Source organism: Trachurus japonicus, chromosome 21 (genome assembly GCF_045865225.1).
Source record: "Trachurus japonicus isolate A0001 chromosome 21, Traja_1.0".
Classification (NCBI taxonomy): domain Eukaryota; kingdom Metazoa; phylum Chordata; class Actinopteri; order Carangiformes; family Carangidae; genus Trachurus; species Trachurus japonicus.
Window position 1 is genome coordinate 21,416,732 of NC_140927.1, and position 21,488 is coordinate 21,438,219.

The 21,488-nt window shown below is 40.2% G+C and overlaps 2 protein-coding genes and 1 long non-coding RNA gene across 6 annotated transcripts in view; all 3 read right to left on the reverse strand.

Annotated features, from left to right (window-relative positions):
• LOC146965206 (uncharacterized) overlaps nucleotides 1–2,444 on the reverse strand; it is a 55,548-nt gene extending 53,104 nt beyond the window's left edge. The window contains exon 1 of the long non-coding RNA XR_015034669.1: nucleotides 1,822–2,444. This is a non-coding gene — a long non-coding RNA (uncharacterized LOC146965206). The remainder of the gene's footprint in view (nucleotides 1–1,821) is intronic.
• A 6,954-nt stretch (nucleotides 2,445–9,398) lies between these two features.
• Nucleotides 9,399–16,325, reverse strand: asmtl (acetylserotonin O-methyltransferase-like). Of its 4 annotated transcripts, none has more exons than XM_085766364.1 (15): nucleotides 16,269–16,325; nucleotides 15,218–15,333; nucleotides 14,569–14,700; nucleotides 14,428–14,475; nucleotides 14,278–14,342; nucleotides 14,139–14,203; nucleotides 13,884–13,992; nucleotides 13,176–13,524; nucleotides 12,850–13,092; nucleotides 11,967–12,129; nucleotides 11,647–11,846; nucleotides 11,408–11,540; nucleotides 11,174–11,314; nucleotides 10,908–11,030; nucleotides 9,399–10,462 (listed from the first exon to the last, which is right to left on the reverse strand). In XM_085766364.1, the coding sequence occupies exons 2-15, from the start codon at nucleotides 15,308–15,310 to the stop codon at nucleotides 10,257–10,259; spliced, it is 2,070 nt and encodes a 689-aa protein (XP_085622490.1). In that variant the 5' UTR covers nucleotides 15,311–15,333; nucleotides 16,269–16,325; the 3' UTR covers nucleotides 9,399–10,256. The 4 variants fall into 4 exon arrangements, with proteins under 4 accessions (XP_085622490.1, XP_085622491.1, XP_085622492.1 ...); XM_085766365.1 differs by lacking the exon at nucleotides 16,269–16,325 and adding an exon at nucleotides 16,015–16,033; XM_085766366.1 differs by lacking the exon at nucleotides 16,269–16,325 and having other exon boundaries at nucleotides 9,399–9,990; nucleotides 15,218–15,416.
• Nucleotides 16,326–16,637: 312 nt separating this feature from the next.
• On the reverse strand, nucleotides 16,638–18,531 carry p2ry8 (P2Y receptor family member 8). The gene is made up of 2 exons (XM_085765640.1): nucleotides 18,183–18,531; nucleotides 16,638–17,750 (listed from the first exon to the last, which is right to left on the reverse strand). Exons 1-2 carry the CDS (start codon nucleotides 18,473–18,475, stop codon nucleotides 17,054–17,056), a joined length of 990 nt encoding a protein of 329 aa, XP_085621766.1. The 5' UTR covers nucleotides 18,476–18,531; the 3' UTR covers nucleotides 16,638–17,053.
• Nucleotides 18,532–21,488: the final 2,957 nt, after the last annotated feature.

Sequence of the window (21,488 nt, forward strand, 5' to 3'; positions counted from 1 at the left end):
TAAAACATATTTATACGCTACATGGTCCACAGAGGATATAGGAGCGCAGCATTTTCCCCATAACTCCCCATCAGTGTCACAAATGCTCCTTAGACTTATGTTGCACTCGTGCCATAAGAGCTGCTGCACTGCGTCATGCAACAGCGCATTCCCAGAGTGATTGAGTGCGTCTGTTAAATGGATGGTTCTTGTTTGCTTTTAAGGCCACATGTATCCCCTCAGTTAAAGCACGACTCAGCTGTTCAGCCCGACTGCCCGACTCACATCTGCTGTTAGCTCTGCTGCACCTGTCTGGGCGGGACAATTTATACCTGGATGGTTCTTATTGGTCCATGCAGTTTGATGAGTTTATTTTTATAATGTAATCCTCAATTCAGCTCCGCCCACCTCCAAGATGAGTTAATAATTCATTATTTCATTAGTAAAAACACTTGGGCAAGTTGTGCAGACCTGTTTTCTACTCAAACACAAAAACCCCAAAACACATCTGCACCTGTTGTGTCAGAGTGAAGATTTGAATCAACAGTCACAAGAGAGTGGCTTTATAAAAGGATGTATTTAAATGTGATTTGACTAGAGCTGCATACAGTAAAGCTCTATACGTGACAAAATGTTGAGCACAACAAGCTGTGATAAAGGTAACTGCAAGAAAACAAGGCCTGGTCTAAGAGCTGGAGCTGCTCCTTAAAGCTTCTAACGAGTGACAACACCCTCTTTGCAGTGGTGAAGTTTATGGGAAATGTGGGTCTAATTTAATAGCACATCTGGCACCAGACAAAGGAAAGCTGTCATATGGACCATACAGTAGTTTAATTCCTTCATGCTTATTATGCCATGCAATTAATTTAATAAAATGATATATTGATGTTTGAAGGGCTATATTTCCTATAAATTGGTTGGAGGCCTGGGGGTCGTGTTGCATGTGTTTAATGCCTTTAACCGATGTGTCTCCTCCCGTCTGGCCACTGCTTGTCAATATAAAGATATGCAAGCACATGCACAAGCAGACTCAACCCTAGGAAACATAACTTTAAATATACAGCACCAACATTACATCCACCCGAACTTAAGGTAGATTCTCTGTATTCTTGCTCTGTGTCATTTTCTGTGAGTAATTAGCTTAATTATGCCCAGTTTTAAATGTGATGAGTGAGTCCAATCTTAAGATGCATGAATTGAGTTGAGCAGGAAAAGCTGGAATAGTTTAATCTTTCTCTGACAGTGTTGATCAACACTTTAAGACTTTCTTTCGTAATAAATCACAGGCCACAATAAAAACGTTGGACCATTATGAACCGCATTGTAATGGTTAAAACAGCTATAGCAAAGTGATTATGGAGTCAATGTGAGAGAAGCCGACTTCTACTTGGACTTTACTGGTGCAAACGTTCGACTTTGTGTAGCTGTCGGAGAGGCCTGACTGGAATAATGAGTGCCTTACGTCTGGGAGGCAAGCGGAGGGTAGCTGATTCAAGAAACTGGTCATGTTTAGGATATTGCCATGATTGAAACCAGATGGTACTGGGAAAACATACACTTTTCATTTTTCATTACGTTCTCATTTGGGGAGAGAGTCCTTTGGAAATAATGTCCCACCCTTTTGAAGATGAGTCTTAAAATCAAATCATGTCAAACTGCCTGAGTTGAATTCCTCTGTGGAAGCTATAAGAATACACACAAGGCTGCAGTTTGTTAGAAACCTGGCAACTTATCTACAGCTTTGTCAACAAAACCCCCGATGAAAAACGCCCAGTGAATCAGGCCAAGTTCATTCTCCTCATTCATTCAATCAAAAGGCCTGGACATGCGGGAGGAACCTACCACTGGAACTTGTCTTGAACGGGACACTGCAACACCTCCACGCACCCATGTGTGCATACGCCTGTGCACATAAGGGCCCAGTCCCCCAGGGCCAGGAAGATGGTTTGGCAGGGGATCACGAGGAACAGGTCAACATGAAGAGCAGGGGAAGGCAAGGCAGACGGAAGAGTCAAAAGAAACCCAGAGAAGTCTTTGAATCCAGTGGAATTCCTCTCCTCCTCCGCGGCTCCTCTGGGAGGCGTCAGGAGCCTGTGGAGAGAGCGAGGTAAGACGGGGCCTGTCAGGAACAAAGCTCCAAATTCACATGATATGTTTAGCTAAAAGGGTGAAAGAGAAATGAATCAAAGCTTGGCGGGATCAAAGAAACGCAACAATAAAGTCAAAGCGGTTGCCATGGGACCAGCAGGAGATGCATATCATTTATAAGTTGTTCTTCGGCTCTGTCAGATGTGGAGGGAATTGATTGTTATTGTTTGGAGGATGAACTGCTGCTGGAGGGGGTTAAGAGCAAGGGTCAACATCGCACAGTGAGAGGAATATATCTTCTCACTTGTTTTAAACAGCAGCCGTCTGTGATCTGTGTCAGAGGCCACTGCAGAAGCACCTTCAACTCGTGATAACAGACAACAAGACAGACACAAAGACAACTTTGTCAACCCCATAAATATCTTATCGGTGCGCACCATTGATAGGCTAAACATTTGTTTTGCATCTTACACTGTCAGAGGTTACGATGGTTGTTGCTGTTTGAATGTGAAATCAAATAGACTTACACTGTTAACTGGAGACTTTCATTTTCATTCATGCGCTGTAATTTTCAAATGAAGAACGATGAAGCAGCACTGGCGAGTACTGTAATGGGTTTTAAAGGGTCAGTTCAGCTCAATTACAAAATACATGATTGGTCACTTATCTTAGTGGGGTCTAGCCATGCAGATTATTTTGTTGTAATGTGCCACAAATCTGCCAATAAAACGCTATAAAAAAAAAAAACCCGAAACAAACTGGAAAGGAAATCGATTTACCTTTCCAGAAATTACATTCTACTTAGTCTGGATAAATGCATAATTCATTAAAATCACATAAAATACTTACAATGAAAACTTAGCACGAATATGCCTGTTAATAATCAAGATATCTCAAAATCTTAGCGGATTAAAGAATTTAAAAGTGGCTGGATGCCACTAAAGATAAACCTTAACCTCGAAGGCTGAAACAAAGACTTGAGCAGCAAATTAGCCTGGAAACTTTTACACATCACATCTGTCGGACTGCTAATCTGTATGTTTATCTGTATGGTTTCAGATTACATTAAAAATTTGATTTGAAAACTAGTACTTGTTATTTGGGTGAACTGAGCCTTTAACTCACAAAAAAAAGAAAAGAAAAATAACTCACATCAAAGCAACACAAGAACATGTTCACTTAAGTCTCTAAATCAAAGACTTTCACAACTGCAAAAGATGAAAAATGAAGCCCAGATGCATGGAAGTCTAGTTCCACCAAAAAAGATTAAAAGTTACATATGATGAAAATAAAAATGCTCGTGAGAAGTTCAAAAAATATGGGATACTGGGTCAAAAATGTTGACTTATCTAACAATTTTGACTTGTGATGGGTAATTTTGTTTAATCAAGTCTCATTTTTTCTTTCTAGACTCAAATTATGTTCGAACAAGTGGAACAAATTATTTCAAAATATTTGTTAATTGGTGAGAATTTATGATTTTTCTAACCTCCGGAAAACCTCTAATTTGACTGACATGGCAGTGAGCATGTCACTACTTTTCTTTTTTTTGTATATCAGGTGTCTGTTAGTGTGTGCATGTGCATGTGCATATCTGCGTGTATGTGTGTGTGCAGTGATGAGACCCAGTCTGTCTGCTGCTCTCTCAGACTGCACCCATGAGAGATCCCAAAATAACAACAAAGAGCCCTCAGTGGGTCGGATGAAAGCCCTGTCACCAAACATTTCAGCACATAGAGTCTCCTCCCCTACTGTATCTCTGAGTGACACCTCACACATCACATGGAGACAGGAAGGGGAAACGGACTCTCGTATTTGACCGCAACAAATATTTCCATATGTTAATGAGGCTCATGTTGGCTTTTAGCAGGTGCCAAATGGGCTCTGATTCTGAGCTCAAAAGGTGGTGGGTTCACTGTTTCACTGTTTCATTGCTAATGCCCACGTGTACCCCAGGGACTAGTAGGAATAAAAGTTAAGAGACAGAGAGAGTCCAAAGACTTATTCCTATAGCGTACCTTTTTTTTTTTTAAATCACAAGTTTGACAGTTATATTTCTGCACTGTAGGTTTGCAGGTAACGCTGAGACTAATAGCTTAGCATAAATAGTGTTATAGAAAACACTTACCCCGGGGTCTTTCAAATGCTCAAGATTTTGCCAACTGCAAAAAGCTTACTAGCTATTTTGCAACTTATGTTGTATTGTGGTTTGTTTTACACACAGTACGCTACAGTAACAGAAATGTACATTGACTGCAACACACAAAACCTTGTAAAAGTAAAGGTTTCGATGTTTCTTTGTGCTAAGCTACTGTACGCTACACTAAATTAAGTTAATCATCTCATCTCCTCCCTCCAGCTCCATATAGGCTACTTATTGTACAGACCACCAGTTTATCTCAGCATAAAGAATGTAAACAAAGGGAAAGAGCCTGTTTTTCAAAATGATGCTACAGTATCCTTTACAACTAACAGGCCAATTTGTCATTTGTTGTATCTGGTTTCTTCTGCACATAGCTACATAGAAATGTAAACATCAAAACCAGCGACAGCAAAACAAAACAGCATGTAGGCCTGCAACTAAAACTTTTTTTTTCTTTGTGCAAAGTTAAGCAAAGCTATGCTGATCTAATCGTGTCATTGATCCAGCTCCATACTTACTGCACAAAGCAGTAAAGACTGTCTATCTTATCTCAGCTAAGCATAAAGAGTGTAGACAGTTGACCTGTTTTTTTACCCAACAGGACTGTAAACACCAATAGCAACACATAGCACCCTGTAAAACAAAAGTTTCTGTTTTCCTTTGCACTAAGTTAAGATGTCTAATTGTTTCCTTGCTCCAGCTCCATACTTCTTCTACAGACACCAGAGTGGAAAAATCTTCTCTTAAAGCTATTGGGAAGAAACAGGCAAATAAGTGTATTTCCTTAGGCTAAGTGTCAAACTATTACTTTAAATCATCTCAAGTCCACGAATCAAGAAACATATGAGGCACTAAAGAGCAAGAGAGGACAGAGGGAAAACATTTTGCAGGCTATGTGACAAATCAAAAAACCTGAAACTTGAAATCAATTATAATATATCATTTATAATGGCTATCTATTACGCAAAAATTGACTATCTCCAGTGGAAAGTACTTTCTTATTCAGTCCCAACCAGCAGTTAAATCCGCAGTGAAAATCCCTCCATGTAGGACTACTGATGTCAGGCCAAAAAAAAAAAAAAAACTACAAACAGCAGAGAAGGACTCCATTGTTATTTCTAACTGGTAGAAGCCCTGAGGTTATTTTTCCTCTGCCTTGAAACAAATCAATGAAGCACAACTCACTTTGAACAATTGCACATTTGCTGAAATCAGATGTGGGTTGAGGAGCCAGCCATCATCGCGCTTATTCTGTTTGTTGACAGAGGAGGACTTTGATAAACAAGCCTGTTCTTTGAAACAGGTGCCCAAGCATGAGTTCAGTTTTGAGAGGCAATTCAGAAAACTGACTGATTAGAGACTGTTTGTTATTCTGCATGCAACCATTTGGATTCTGTGTATACTTCCCGAAGTCACAAAGAGGCTTTTGGTATAAACAGCAATAGGCTAGTATTTATTTTTCAACTAAGATAACACTAAAAGTTTGACATGGATATTTGCAAAATTTCAAATAAGTCAGCAGTGAAATTGTCTGTCCTCTGCTGTCACTTTGATAAAAGTGTCAACAAACAATAAAACGTGAAATAAAAATCAGTTTCTGCGCTGATGATTTCTTTAGTCAACGTTGCCCCCAAGTGGTTATCTTGGCAGTTGCATGAAAATTCAAAGAGGCACAAGTTTACATTATGTAGCAATTAACATACTAAACCTCATGAAGCTTTGCACTCATTATTATTTAATGGACTTTGATTGCAATGTTCTTGTTGAAAGTTTAGGCTGCTTACGCATCTGAAAAGTAAAAAAGCTTGAGAGTAGACCACGTTGAGTTCTCACTGGCTTTTCTACAACAGTAAACACAACATGCACTTCTCCCAGTTCACAAACTCGGCTTATCCTCCCTATCAACATATGGAAGTGTTTTCAAATCGCTATCTACTAGCAGCAAATGGTCTTAAATCAGTCATTTTAATATCAAAGCACTTAACACTAGAATGATGATTACTTGCAGGTGGCTATCCATGCTGCTTGTCAAGACTGCATTTGAAGAAAATGACTGAGCTCTTATCCGACACGTACAGTACAGCCAGTGTTCAATAGGCAAGATCACATTACAGAAGATTACTTTGGAGTTTCAGCAATTTTCCCAAATTACACTGGCCTTTGGTCTCTGGTAAACTTGATTGACTTGAATGGTTTTCATTAGAAAGCCTCGCAGTCTCTTTGCTGTTGATGCTCGTACACAAAAGTTGAGGCATGTTGAGGGTGAGCGGGTGCAGCTGGGACACTGGCAGCGAAAAGGATATGCAAATCCTTTCATGGAAATGCTTCATCATGTTTTTCAGGGAGCATGCAATTCTTGCTATTTGATTTGTGATGCTCGTCTGTGTTTCCAACCTTACACAACCATTTGGTGTCACTTATATGTTTTTAAAAAAGAGCTGAGGGGTAATGCAATGTGTATGAAGAAGTGAGTCAACGCAGCCTTTCAAAACCAGTGTGTGGCAGGGAAAGTCCTGCAATGTATAGTGTTTTGATGCAATCATAATAACACAAACCTTATGTGATTTACACTCGCTGTCATATTTGAACTTCAGAATAACCCTCCTCTGTCTCTCCCCATCGAAAGAATAAAATGTGAGTAATGGAAATCAGTTAGATGTCGCGCAGAGCCTGAGCCCAGACTGACAAGAAAATAGCCATGAATAACATGACCACCCTTATTACCCTTCTAGGAAAATACTTAGAGAGGGATCCAAAATGAAGAGTAATCCGGATACACTTTCAGTGTCACAAGGAATAACAGCTATTTATCCTGGCTGTGGATATTCCCATGTTCCCATCAGCTGCCTGGCTGCTCTATCTGCTGCCTATGCACTGAAATTCAATAGATGTGTTTGTAAAAAGGTGTCATGTGCTTCTCTGCATTACAAGGCTATCTTAATCACACACATGAATTAGAAATTAATTAGCAAAGTTAGCGACATAAATCTTAATTCTGATAGCTCACTGCAATTCAGTGTTCGGCTCACCGTAGCACACAAGCTGCTGCTACCACTGGAAAGAATTAGACAGTTAAACAAAACAGGATCTTTGCCTCTCGCCAAGTTTTCAAGGGCAGATCTGCAGGGTTGTGGTGCCATCTTGAGGACATTTACTGACATAGCAAGAAAAACAAAGGACCGTGCAAGGCTTTCAACTGCGAAATAAATATTTGGGTCTCATGTCCAGAATATCAAATATCACTAAGGATGCGAGCTGCATGTGCAATAAGCAGCTCTCAGCTGTCAGCTTTGGAAACATGGTCAAACAGAGCAAATAAGGAGTAGGTTGGAGCTTTAATAGTACTAGCATGGTTATGGGAGCTACAGCAGTTTGTAATGATGGGAGATTGAGGGTCATCAGTGGAAAGTGGCCATCATTCAAGATCAAGGAGAAGGCTCCACCCACGCCCCCGAGTTTGTTTGATGCGGCCTCCATGAATAAAAGGCCTCATCACTGGCAATCTTCCCCCAGCCTTCTCTAGGGTCGAAGTAAACATGAAGTCATGTCCGCCGGGGGCAAAATGACATCCTATTTAGATGATAACACTGCTCCGATGTTGTTATTTCTTCTTTAATCATCTGAGCCCCATTGCGTCCACATTGCATCATCTAATATGACGGTTCAGAGTGTTTAAGAGGCAGGATGCTCACGCTCCAGCCACTGCCGTCATCCAGCTGACCACAGCGTGGGTGTGTTTGAGCAATCTGCACGCCAGCCAAAGCCAGACAGCTTGTTTTCTAATGCATCACCAGGGAGAATATTAGCCACACTATCTACACTGCAAATTAAATCTCACATCTGGTGACAGTTTATCATTGATTTTGCACAAATTTTGAGGTACGACACAAAGTTCTAAAATGCTTATCTACCTTTAAACATATTATTGGTGCCAAGGTAGTCAAGTACTAAGTGGTAAGGAAACAGGAAGCTGTAGTGGTACAGATTTCTGACCACATCTGAACAACTGCAGGTGTACCACCTAGAAAATTTGTGGGTTGTGGGGATCCACAATCAACTGCAGCAGCAGCAGAGCTGAAGTTACAAGAAAAGCAGTGACTCAGTATTGTTGGGTCATCCCCTCCCTCAAAGATGATCTGTATTTCCCAAAAGCCTGGGTGCCTGGGCCGGAAAACATGTGAATAAAACTGGCACTGTTGCCACATAGGCATCTGCTTGGTCTTTTAGGATGTCGTTGTGCTATACTCGTGAGCAGTTAGCTGGACCTATTGGCGATCAGGGTAAAGAGAGATAATAGGCCGTCTCATAAAATCACAGGCAGACTTCAGAGGGCCTGGTTGATAAATATCACAGTGAGCCTGTTATCACTGTACTGATTGACAAACTGTAGTATTTTGAATTAGGCACCAACCAATTATATCGTTGGTCGGGGCTGATAGACACCAATGTTAACATTTATATTTTTACTAATAATGTGCGGGGAATAGGACTTGGTTTTTACTTATAAATGATGTTCTTGTGCTATTCAAAATGATGGAGGAAAGAAAATGGTTAGAGGACATCTGAGAGGCGCATTACAAATCATGTTTTGTCAGTAACTTTTATGACATCCCATCTTTGATTATTTTTCGCAGAGCTTTACTGTGTTTTTGCACATGATTTTTTTGAAAAGCTTAATATTAAAGGGGCTTGCGATGTAATGTTAGATTTGTTCATATACTTTGATGATACAAGTATTTAAAAATAGTAAAATGTTATGCCTTCAATTTAAATTTAAATTTGAGGGATCAAAAGCAGCTGTTTGTTTTTATTTTTCTTATTTCTTTAAAAAATTTACAAATTGAATTGGCTGATATATCTGTTATCAGAATTTTTTATTCTCTAATATTGACATCAGCGCCATATCAGTTGGGCACTAGTTTGAAGGCAGATTTGCCCCAAGTTAAGTGCACAACGGATGGCAAGTCAGTAGCTGCACCACAAGCAGGATATTGCAGATGCTAGAATCTTAAAAATAACCTTCACATGCTTTAACATCAACAAGCAGCAGACTGATCTTATGAAAGATCAGTTTTGCCGCTTCACGGTTGCTCGATTGAGTGGAACTGCATAAAACACTTGGTAGTTTTCATATGCAGAAGCTCCCATGGGGGACTCGGTTCACATTTTTTACCACAACACACATAACTTAAGTTAAAAAATGTATTTAATGTGATTATTATATACTAAACTTCTCATTATGTAAAATAGTTGAAATTACATGCATAAAATTGCTCCTTACATCCTTATGAATCTGTGGTAATAATCCAATAACACATGTATAAATTAAAACACTATGAAACATGAGTTCCTTCAAATGTCCTTCAATACAGTTTGGTGCTATTTAAGTGGTTTCAGTCAAATTTTGGAGCCAATACTTTCACTTAAGAGTTTTTCTTTTTTTTAATCATGAAAATTCTTTATTGAAAGATGCCAGTACTTTTTTCTTTAATGATCAAATTAAAACTGAACCAGGACTTTGTGTTGTAACAGTGTGGATGAAGAATATGAGGATGTGTGTGCGTGATTTTCTTGCTACAGTTTAATGGCAATAAGAGCATCTAAAAAGTTCTTGGTGTGAACTACATGCGTGCTCCCAAATCCATGTTTGCTCAGCATGTCTGCGTACTTGCTCTCTGGTCTCTCCTGTCCCTCAGTCTGGGCGAGCATGTTCAGAGACTGCAGAGCAGAGTAGGGCGTCTGTCCATCCAACATGGTCTCAGCTATGAGCACTGCACATCCTACGGCCCAACATGAGAGACTGTTCAAGACTTTCAAAATTATAAAATTGCAACTAGAACATAGACAATAATATAATTTGTTTAGTGTCCAAAACTTCAGACATAAGAGGTTTTTTTTTTCATTCAGTCCATCTTTACAAGATCCAAAAATCAAAAAGCATATTCCACTGGTCCACAGACTCAAACATTCATCTTGGCATTGGGTTTTTAAAACATACAAGACACTACAAGGCCATTTGCAAGGTGTTGTTCAGAATTTTTCTCTTTCACACTTTGATGCAAAGCATAGCATCCAGGAAGTTGTTTGTATGTCTGACATGTCTTGTGATGAAACCGTGGCTCTTCAAAAGCAGACTGTATTCACTCGCACTCCTCTGTCTCCCCACGCTCATGCTGAGGGCCTGCAGCAGCCCACGACTCGGCCCCCCTCTGTCTTCATCCAGGAAGATCTCACTTAGCAGAAGTCCACATCCTGGCAGCATGGTGCAAGTGCATGATATGTATGCAGATGTACAGTTTTAGAGAGCAATAGTGTTTGTTTGTGTTCCCTCATCACCATGCATTTAATAATACATTTAAAGTAAATACCATCATGGTTCTGGTGTTTTGGCTTGGCTTTGAACTAAGCAGCTTTTTATAAAAAAGTTGTTCTGTATTACACAATAGTGCTATCACTTTCAGTTTGATATCAGTTGAGCACTGGCAATAACAGGTTGCTGCAGCAGTCCAATTACAGCCTCACCAAAACAGCAATTGATTTTAACCAGAACGTGGGAACCTAGAAGTAAAACTAATCTGCTAATCCTATGTAGAAATGAGAAACTACACATGATTTAAAGCCTCATTCTAGGTTTGTATGAACTTGAACTGAAAAAAAACATGTAGTCAACTTGATGTTAAAGCTTGAACAGTTTTACCTGGTGCACATGCATTCGCGATTTTCCCCAGCAGAACATGCACCTTCTCATCGGGCCAGTCGTGAAGAATTCTCGCCAGGATGTACAAGTCTGCTTTGGGCAGCTCATCTTCAAAGAAGTCTCCTGTTCAAAAAGCAACAAAAAAGTCAGAGATTTTGAGGGAGAGGGACAGTCACTTTTGTAAAACAGAATGAGTTAATTAAGTCAGTGTTACACATAAATATTAATGGTCAAACACTGTTTTTGGTGTTGATGAACAAACAGACCTGCTTCAAATGACACCCGGTTGTCTTTCTGCATCGGTTGGAAATGCTCACTCATCTCAACAACAGCAGGTAGGTCAAAAACTGTCACAGACAACCCAGGATGGGCTTTAGTAAACTCGTAGGCCATGGCACCAGTGCATCCTTGAGGGGGAAAAACAAACAATGAGAAAACTGCTTTATTCTTCAAGCACTCACCACCCAAATTTAACCTTTGACACTTCCTCCTTACTGTACCTCCGAGGTCACAGGCGACTTTGTAACTGGAGAGGTCAAAAGCTGTTGCCACAGCTTTTCCAGTAACTTTGGCAATGTTGTGCATGGCCTTCATGAATCTCAGTTTCACTTCCTGACTGTTGTAGTACGCATCCTTTAAACACAGATGGACGACAGAGAGGAATAGAAAATTGCACCTGTGAGACATTTTTAATTTGTCTGGGTTATAATAGTCTGAGGCTAAACTTGAAGATAATCACCTTAAACACATCTTTAGATTTCTTGCCAAAGGCCTTCTCATGCTGGTGGGTACCCTCACGCACAGCGCTCTCAAGGTGGGAGAAAAGAGGCCATATTGTGTTGTTGCAGTGCTGGATGTATCCACGCAGTGACAAAGGTGCGTCTGTCCGCAGATAACGCATCGCCAGATCTGTGTTCTCGTACACAGGCTTTTGGCCCGCTATTAGTGAAGATGACATTACACATGTAAGAGGATGAATATCAAATGGACCGATCACTTTTAAGCAAGAGAGAGTGCTTATTGTGTAATTATCAACAGGCTTGAGAGCTTGAGACTAACTTTTCTCTTTGCTCTTCAACAGTCCCAGAGACACACAAGCCTCCAACAGGCATTCAGTCCCTTTCACGGAGGCTTTGATCTCCTGGGCCACCTGTGCTGCGTCCAGCCCTGGTCTGCTCTGCAGCAGGTCAAACACACACAACTCGGATGCAGTAAACAGCGCCTGAAAGAAAGCAGAGTAGATACAGAAGAGAATATGTGGTTTCAGTTATGTGGACGTTGCATGTGATATGCATCTGCTGCTGTCAGATCATAGTAAACTGGAACAGCAACATAGTAACATGTCCTCTTTTACAGTCCCATAACAATGAATTATAGTTAAAGGAACAGACCAACTCAATAGACTTTAACATTTTTACCACTCTGTCTGCTGAATATTAACCAGCACTTCTAAATCTCACTACTTAACACACTGGATTTGTTTGTTTATTTCTTCTTCTTTCTTATCCTTGTGGTCGCCTGGCAACCAGCACAGATTACAGGAAGTCTCTACACCTGAGCAATAGGTGGCTTGTAAAAACCGCATCTTATCGTTTTGCACCAGATATTTAAATGAGCACAAAATTACGTGCTCATTAGTGAGTTTTATACACACTAAAAAACCACATGAGTTTTTCATTTGCTAGTCAGGCTGGTTGTTTTTTATTGTTTCCAGTCTTTCTGTTTCAATTAGGTTAAACTGGCTTTATCTTCACATTAAAAAGACAGATGAGGTTGATTTATTTAGATTTTATGATCTAACTCTCTGCAAGAAAAAAATACGACCGGAAATGTCAAACTACTCTTTTAAGATGAACGATGCACTTCATTACATCTGCTACAGTTAACTACAACAATGGAAGATGTTAAAAGCTTAATGTATTTATTATTCATTAGCAATTACCTTTGAGGCTTTGAAGCCATCCATTAGCTCAGTGATTCGTTGCAAGTCCTCTTCTTTAGGTTCGCTGTCCTCCTGCTCCGTCACATTGAGCTCCATGGCCTGCCCTCTGCTGGGGAGCACCGGTAATGTTGCATTCTCAGAGACTCGGATTTCAGCCTTTTTGTTTTCTGTATGTTTAGACAAGCTGTTGACCAACATCCACGAACTCTCACCCAGTTCACTTTCACTGCCTTTCCTTTTCACCTATAGGAACAGATTGTTTCTTGTAAATAATTATAAACAAAAACGTATTAACGAATTGTGTTAATAGGGTGAGAAATACTGACCTTATGGACAGGGCTGTCATTGGTGGGGTGTGTTTGACTGGCAGACGGGCTGTTCGGTCTGCGGCTGGGTGAGGAGTTGTGTTTGGTTGAAGAGCTGGGGCTGTGGCTGGACTGAGCTGGCAGGTCGGGTGGAGGCGGAGTGGACCCCGAGGCGGTGTGTGTGCCGTTGTGGCTCACATGGACAGAGGCGCTTTCCTGGTCAGAAGATGAGGCATCGCTGTTGTAAATAAGGTTCAGCTGTTTGCAGAAGTGGTTGAGCGGAAAACCCACAACATTGAGGAAGTCTCCGTGGACGTACTCCACCAGCATGCCTCCCAGAGCCTGGATACCATACCCACCAGCTTTGTCCCTAACACACACACACACACACACAGAAACACACAAACACATTTTACTGACACAGCAACATGTGCACTAAAAATGATACAAAAACAACAGCACACTTGTGCACGGGGTTTGTATGTCTAATAATAAGTCGGTCAGCCCATAAACTCTCGCTGACCTGAGTCAGGATTTTATTTCTTGCTGACACAATCCCTATCAAACAGGACAAGACAAACACAAGTGGAACAAAATTCAGGCATCAAAGTCCAAAAAGCAAAAGGTTCACGAACGCCCAGTGAAGCCGCCTCCAATGAATGAGGTTACTACACACTATGTGAAATCAATAGCTATTACATATGTGAAGGTTCACAAGTTTATACTCACATGGGTTCACCACTATTGATGTACTCCCACAGCATATCTTCTGAGAGATCAGCAAACTTCACCTTTGTTTCTTCGTAGAAGTCAATCAGCTGGTAATCCACTTCTTCGTCTGCAGGTCAGGGAAGTTCAGAAATAAAATGTGTCCACTGACAGAATGACCACATCAGGCTAGTAAAGCCTCAAAATAAAAATCCCCATTATACAATTTCTATGGAAGTGATCTGTACAAATAACAATTAGTCAGATGTGACTCACTTTCTTTCTCATGGCAAAGGACAATTGCTACACCAGTGTAGACACTATGCTCTTTTCCACTTAAGCTGGAAGAGGAAGAAAAGACAAGTGAGACACTGGGATGGCAGAAGAGAGAAGTAAGTACGTAAATGAGTCTGACCTTGACAGCATCCTGTAAGCGTCTTGTTTGTCCACGGGCTTCTCCAGAATCATGCCATCCACAGTCTGGAAAAAAAAAAAAAGGACAATAAGTTTACATCACATACAGTAAACTGCAAATTTGCTGTGATATTTTGTTCCGTTCACTTACCACAATAGTGTCTGCTCCAATTACTATGTCTGGAGTTTTCAAGTGTTTCTAAAGCAAATTAAGACATAATACATCATGAATATGTTATTCTTCAGCAAAAATGATTGGTATACCACGATATTAAAAAGGAGTGTAACTCACAAAGGGCATCCTCCTGGCCACCTCCAGGGCTTTCTGTTTGGCTGTCTCAACTGCATACTCATGAGGTGCTTTGAAAAGTCTCTTGTCAAGAGTTTCTTTAAACCAGGATGGTACCACCTCAAAGCGTAAGCCCTGACATGCAAGAGAGAAAAATGCATCATTGTTTTAATTTAAACTGACATCACTGTTATCACATAAGAAAACAAAAAAGAAAACCAAACCTTTAATCGTTCCTTCAGCCTATGTTTGTTAACCTTAGAGGTGGCACCATACATACTGATGTGTTTAATCCATTAAATTAATAATGTCAGCTGCTCCCTTTAAAGTGAAGATATAGACTCCCAATGTGCAGGTGTAATGGGTTAAAATATTCTTTCTTTTCTTTTTTACAATGTGTATTTAAAACAACTAGAGAATGCATTTCCTGAAGGAAATGCGGGTGAATGCTGAAAGCTGGAAGCTGAATGAGCTGAATAAATTGTTAAAACAATGCTAAAATACACTTTTTACAGATGGAAAAGCATAGAATCCCACACTCTTTAATCAATTTGACACAGGCCATCTTTCAGAGCTCATTTCAATGTCCAATTTCATGTTTTCACAGAGAGCAGTGGTGACATACATTATGTTTAACCAGATGGAAACATACCACATTGCGGAGAATCTCCAGTCTCCTTGGGGAGGCACTTGCCAGCACAACCAGTTTGCCAGAGAGCTTGGATATGACAGGGTTCAGCACCATGGTGGCCCTCTCGTTGAACTGCCCTGTAGGTAATGAACAGAGTTAAACATTACAGATTTGGCCTAGTTTGAGCTGGAGACTCTGCAAAAAAGTAATCACATGACTGCAGTGTTTCAGCTATGCACTGTCACCGAGGATATACCCATAATTATCAGGGTGATTAAGCAAATAATCATGATTAACTAAAAAAAAAAATGCAAATATGCTAAGAGAAAAATCAAAGCTAAACATTTATTAACATGTTTGAGCTTCTTCAATGGGGAATTGCTGCTTTTACAAGATTTACAACCCTGTTTACACAAAGACACAAAGTAAGGAATACAAAAGAGTCTATTTGGGCAGTACAATGGATATTTGATTATCCTCTAAGATTTACTAATTAATCTATGATTAAGAAATCCCTAGTTGCAGATTTAGAACTCATATTTCCCAATCAAGTAGGCTAATACAATGATGTAATCCTAGATGGAGTTGGGCTGCTGTTACAGACCTCCATTGCTGTTTGAGACTGCATAAAGTTAACTTACACATGAATATAAAATTACACATAATGCCAATTTGTGTGTCAGGTAAAGTGATGTAATGCAATGCAATATTATGCCTACGTACAGTAATCAACATGGGGCTAATCATGCAAAGCAGCTAACTACTTCAGTAGTAACTATTACTACTAATAGTAGTAACTATTTGCTGCTCGACCTCACCTGCTGTTAGTAGTGTTTGCTACAACCGTGCAGATCTGCTAACTTGGTTTGTTTTGTAGATTTCAGCCTCTTTTAACTTGTGCAAAAAAAAGCTCCATTAATTTCCAAGTTAACGAAGCGTCAGTGCAGCATTTGGTTAACGAGTTTACGCCATTTTCAAACAGACACGACGAAATAATCACGGGCGTTTAAAAACAAAACATATTTCATTGTGTTTGCGTTGATTCATAGAAGCTACGCAGCAAGGCACTTACCCGCACAAGAAGGAAACTGTCAAGTGAGAGAGCAGCCACTTGCGATGACGACCACGTAACGGCGCATACGTGATGACGTAATCAACGTCAGCGGATCCACCAGGGTTCCACCAATGGCACACTTGTTCCAAACTACTCCAGAGCGGTCTATGGCTCTGCACTGCTGCCACCACTACTAAAATACAAGATAATTTTATTTTTTAAAGAATTAAAGTAGATTTAAAGTAAATATAGGAGCATGAGATAAATCAAATAGAAAAGGAAACCAGCCATTCATAGATAATCAGCTGTCTTTAGAGAGAAATTAACAAAGACATAGAGATAATGTTGGAAATATTCAAAGGTCAGATAAGACAGTGGAGATAATTTAAATCAAACTCTTTATTCACATTTTATTTACATCTGTGTATGCTACATTCAGACAGAATAACTTCTATGATGCTTGTGGCAGGTAAAAAAAAAAAAAAAAAGCCTAGGCAATAAACGGATTTGCTAATGCAGATAAAGATTAATTTAGGCAAACAGACTCAAGTATGCAAGTATATGTTGATTTGTTCTGTGGTAGCAGCGTGGCACACATAAAAAAAACAATATCAAATGATTTTGACATTTGACCCATGAAAAGATGTCGCAAAAGCGTGCCACATGCACCCTCACACATTTGGCACACTTTTCTCTCACTTCCTTTCACATGTTTATCATACTTCGTTGTGCTTTGGCATAAAAGAAAACACTGTTGTTGTTCTTCCTCTTGACCTTCACACACACACACACACACACACACACTATGATGGGCACAAACTCTCTCTGTGATCCATCTTCATTGAGTCGGCACTACTGTGGCTCTGCAGGTTCATTATCTGCCTCAGCTTCTGTCTGAAGTCCTTGGAAGCAAAGTAATAAATGAAGGGATCGAGGCAGCTATTCACGCAGCTTAAACAGAGAGACAGTTTGTAGGCCATGTAGGCAGACTTATCGAAGAAGAGCCTGAGTACACTGTGAACCAGCAGCAGGATGTTGTTTGGCGCAAAGCAAAGGGTGAAGACCAGAAGAACAAAGATGGCCAGGCGTATCGCTCTCTTTTTCTGGGCTGTTTTGGAATCTCTGGACAGTTTGCGTATGACACTGATATAGCAGAAGGTTGTGACACAGAACGGGAGGAGGAAGAGCAGGAACACCATGCCGAAGATGAAGGCCACCCAGGCCTGCAGTGTAGGCAGCATGTCTTTCTTCAGCACGTCAAAGCAGGTTGTAATCCCGAGGTCTTGGATTGCAAAGGTCAGGTCTGTGGTCATGAGTGGGTTTAAAACACTCAGGACCAACCCCCACATTAAAAGGCAGCTGATGACAGCAATGGACTTCTTCTCCCTGGTTTCCCTGAAGTGCATTGGCCTGACGATGCCCAGGTAGCGGTCGATACCGATGGCCATCATGGTTAGGATGGAGCAGTACATGTTGGTGTAGAAGACGAGGGTCATGAGACTGTAGGTGGATTGACAAGAAGAGCAGCGTTTTATTTAGTCACTGGTTAGAGAAATGTTTTCAACAAAAGTTTGATATTCTGAGAATTTTGTTTATCCTGATCTGAACACTCATTTCTGGTCATCTAGCCTACGGTAATGGGAACTTGTCTGGCTATGTCCACAAGTATCAAAAGCTAACAGCTCCTCTGAGCCTCAGTAATTCACAAATTGTGTCTTTAGGAAAAGAACAAGTCCCAGTGCCAGTCTAAGAAATAGTCTGATATCTGAACCCCCACAGTAACCTTTAGCGTTTGTAGGCCTATAAGCTCAGCAAACAAGCCATTAAGTGTTAATTTGTTAAATTTAAAGGGCTGTCCATATGCACTGTGGATTTCTGTCGAGGGACACCTCTATCAATGATTCAACATCATCCTGCAGTCATGACAAATACCTGCACATATTGGATCCCAGATCCCAGTGGTATCCTCTGAGCTGATAGACGATCTGGAAGGGCAGGGCGGTACCAAGGGCCATATCAGTGAGGGTGAGGTTGATCATGAAGATAATGGAGGGACTCTTGGGCGTGGTACGGAAGATGAGGAGCCACATGGAAAGGCCATTTCCCACCAGGTTAACGACAGTGACGATCATGTAGATGACAGAAATGATGATGCTGGTGTTCGTCTCCTTAAAGAGGGACAGGGTCGCGTTGTCCAGCTTGGTGCTGCTTAAATTTCCCGTCATGTCTGGATGGTAGTCGGCTCCAATCACCTGTGTGGCAGAGTTTGTGAGGCGTGTGAAACATACAGACATAAGGCAGTTTCCTGATTATCATAATCAGTGCAACTCATCTAGGTCTAATTATTGTGAAAAAAACCAAACCCATCAGATACCATTAACCACAAAAGGTGAATGCTCTTTATCTACCCGGGCCTTATCTAAAGTGATGCATGCAGCCAAATGTAAGCTTTTGCAAAACTCATCTGCAAAACTGATTGATGTAGAGGTGTGAAATATATACTGTATCAGTGCTGTCAAGGTGCCATTTTTCTGTGTTGTTGTTGTGCGCGTCAGGGGCACATGTGTCGGGTGGAGTTCTCACACAGGAAAAGGACACGGATGATTTGTGGCAGAGTGTCAACTGTCGCTTTTTGTCAAAATATTCTGGGGGGGGTAACACTCTCAACTGCCACTGCACAGTATGTTCTAGAGATCGTTGAAACTAAGCGGCAAGGAGAAATACACTTTCTCTGACACTCTTTGACACAGGGTGTAATGTTGGTGTTGGTGGTGGTTTGAGGTGTGAGGGGAATACCACTAAGCAGAGAAAAATAATGCACATTGTGGAAGCGTCATTTAAACTGGAAGTTATGCAACGGTAAGTACGCGATTACAGCATCAGTGGTGGGAACATTTTTTTTGTAACCTAATAGAAAAAAGACTGATTTTTAGGGTTATTTGCTTTTGCCCCCATTTAAATTACAACTACAAAACTGATACAGAAAAAATAATACACACAATTGCTAATTTCCCCTCTCTCCTCCAAGATGACCATTTTCTACAAGCAATATGGCCAAGTATTTCTTCAGTTTATCTTACACGTACCCTTTCTAAAATAATTGGTCAGTTACCACTTAAAGCATGTAATGTCCCTTGTACACTATGTTTACGTTACATTATACCCTGGTTGTAAGTTGTTTGTGCTAATGTGTTAAAAAGCAGAATATGACTCATGGATCTTACAATAGATCATTGATATGAATATATTCCATAAATGTGGTGATATCTCAGTTACTGTTTTGACTTATTTAAGTCTCTGAGGACATTTAAAAATATCAAATCTTGAACAAAGAGTTTTTACTGAAGTACACATACATACAACAAAATAATACTACAACACAAAGGAAAAAGCCAGCGACACATGGTACAGCTCAGGCCCGATTCACAACACTGTTATCACTGGAAACTTATGGTTAGCGGCTCTTCAGACAAACCTCAGAAAAAGTCAAATGAGAACTCACCTATACACGAAGACAAACAAGATGCGAGGCAGGTAGATGTGTGCTGCTCCAGCAGCAGATGGGAGGTTAGAAATATTGTGACTGCTGAGGAAATGTGGTTAGAACTTGTTAGAGTACTGGAGAGAAAGGAAATGGGCCATGTGACATGCCTTTATCCTTCAAAGTGCAGTTACAGCCACGCGGTACATGCAGTCTCAGGATGACTCTTAACACATGCACATGTCTGAGACGCCCCTCTCCAGTCATCAAGATCAGCAGCAGCGCATGTTTAACCGTTCATGGATTTTCTCAATTAAAAAAAAAAAAAAAAAATTAAATCACTGCTCAACCAAATGTGGTAAACGTGGGATGGGTGAACACTATACACTGTTCCCAATAATTTTCTTTTCAGACACATTCCTCTTTTTTATTCCTATTTATACACATCAGTAATCACCTTTGACCAGGTGCAATTATTACACACTGATACCCAGTTACCAGTTTTGAGAAGATATACACTTTACCTATCAATAATAAATTACATTGTTACAAACATTTCATAAGAAGAGGTAAAATTTTAAAAAAAAACTTTACTGGCAACAGTGTAAATAACCTGAATGTGACTGACGCAAAAGAGCTGACATGAAACAAAACCTGTGGAAAAGTATGCAATTTTTTGTAATTCCACATGCAATCCAATTTACATTTGAAAATGTGGTGCCAACTCTATGATACCCCCCCCCCTCCCCCCCCAAGGTGAGACCTTAATAATAGTACTATAACTTAAGTATAGTACTATTAACCACCATCCTTTGCAACACAAACACTTTCTCTCCCACACATACCCTATTAACCATTTAGTGAAGTGAAAAAAAAAAGAAGTCATTCTTCACAAGATTCACAGGATGTGTTCTTGCTGGCTTCCTGTTGAATGTGACAGTTCTGCTTTATCTGGGTGACAGTGGAGAGAACAATGTGAGGTTATGCTGATGATATTCTGCAAGAAAGAACAATAAGTAAAAAAACAAAAACACTCATTATCCACGGCAGATAAATAACCTCAATATAGATCAACTGGCTGAGAGAGAGGAAGAGTAGGCTGAGGGCTTTTTTTAAGATCAGGATAATCTGCTTCCAGTATGAGTGAAACAGCCAGGCACGACTACACCCTTGTGTCTTCATAGATTGCCTGTATCTCTGACTCATATCTACTCCACTATACCGGCTGAGCTACAGACAGACACTGGCTCACCCAAACTGTCAGACAACTACTACAATGACTGAAACACTTTCACATGTTGTAGCGGTTGAAGAGATTTATTTACCCATAATTTAAGGAGGAAAAAAATATATATTCAAGAGGTATGATAGGGCATATTCAAAAATAATATAAGGCTTGTTACACAGACGATATGATAATCGATCAATATTTGTGGCTTTTTCATTGCATTTAATTGACATAATTAATAGAAAACCATGCAAACAGCATAGAAAATGCATTTTTTGTTTATCTGTAATCATACTCTGTAATCTCACATTTTATTTCTAGGAAATGCTGTACAGAAATGTGTGAGAAAGAGTGTGTTCTTCCTGGCTCGTGGGTGATGATCACGTACAAAGCTTTTCTGAGAAAAAAATGTCTCTGTTGTTTTACACCTTATGATAGAACAAATCTGATGAGAAATTAAAAATGATTTTAGAGTAGTTACACTTTCAACATTGTCCTCATAATCAATAACATCTCTTCCTTCCATCTT

Bases quoted from the DNA above. Each gene is read 5' to 3' on its own strand.
- asmtl (XM_085766364.1), bottom strand. From the start codon at position 15,310: ATGGTGCTGAACCCTGTCATATCCAAGCTCTCTGGCAAACTGGTTGTG. The intron at 11,315-11,407 runs GTACAGTAAGGA...TTCCCCCTCAAG, and splicing joins AGTCGCCTGTGACCTCGGAG to GATGCACTGGTGCCATGGCC. The intron at 10,463-10,907 runs GTAAAACTGTTC...CCATGCTGCCAG, and splicing joins CGCGAATGCATGTGCACCAG to GATGTGGACTTCTGCTAAGT.
- p2ry8 (XM_085765640.1), bottom strand. From the start codon at position 18,475: ATGACGGGAAATTTAAGCAGCACCAAGCTGGACAACGCGACCCTGTCC. The intron at 17,751-18,182 runs GTATTTGTCATG...ATCCACCTACAG, and splicing joins CTGGGATCCAATATGTGCAG to TCTCATGACCCTCGTCTTCT.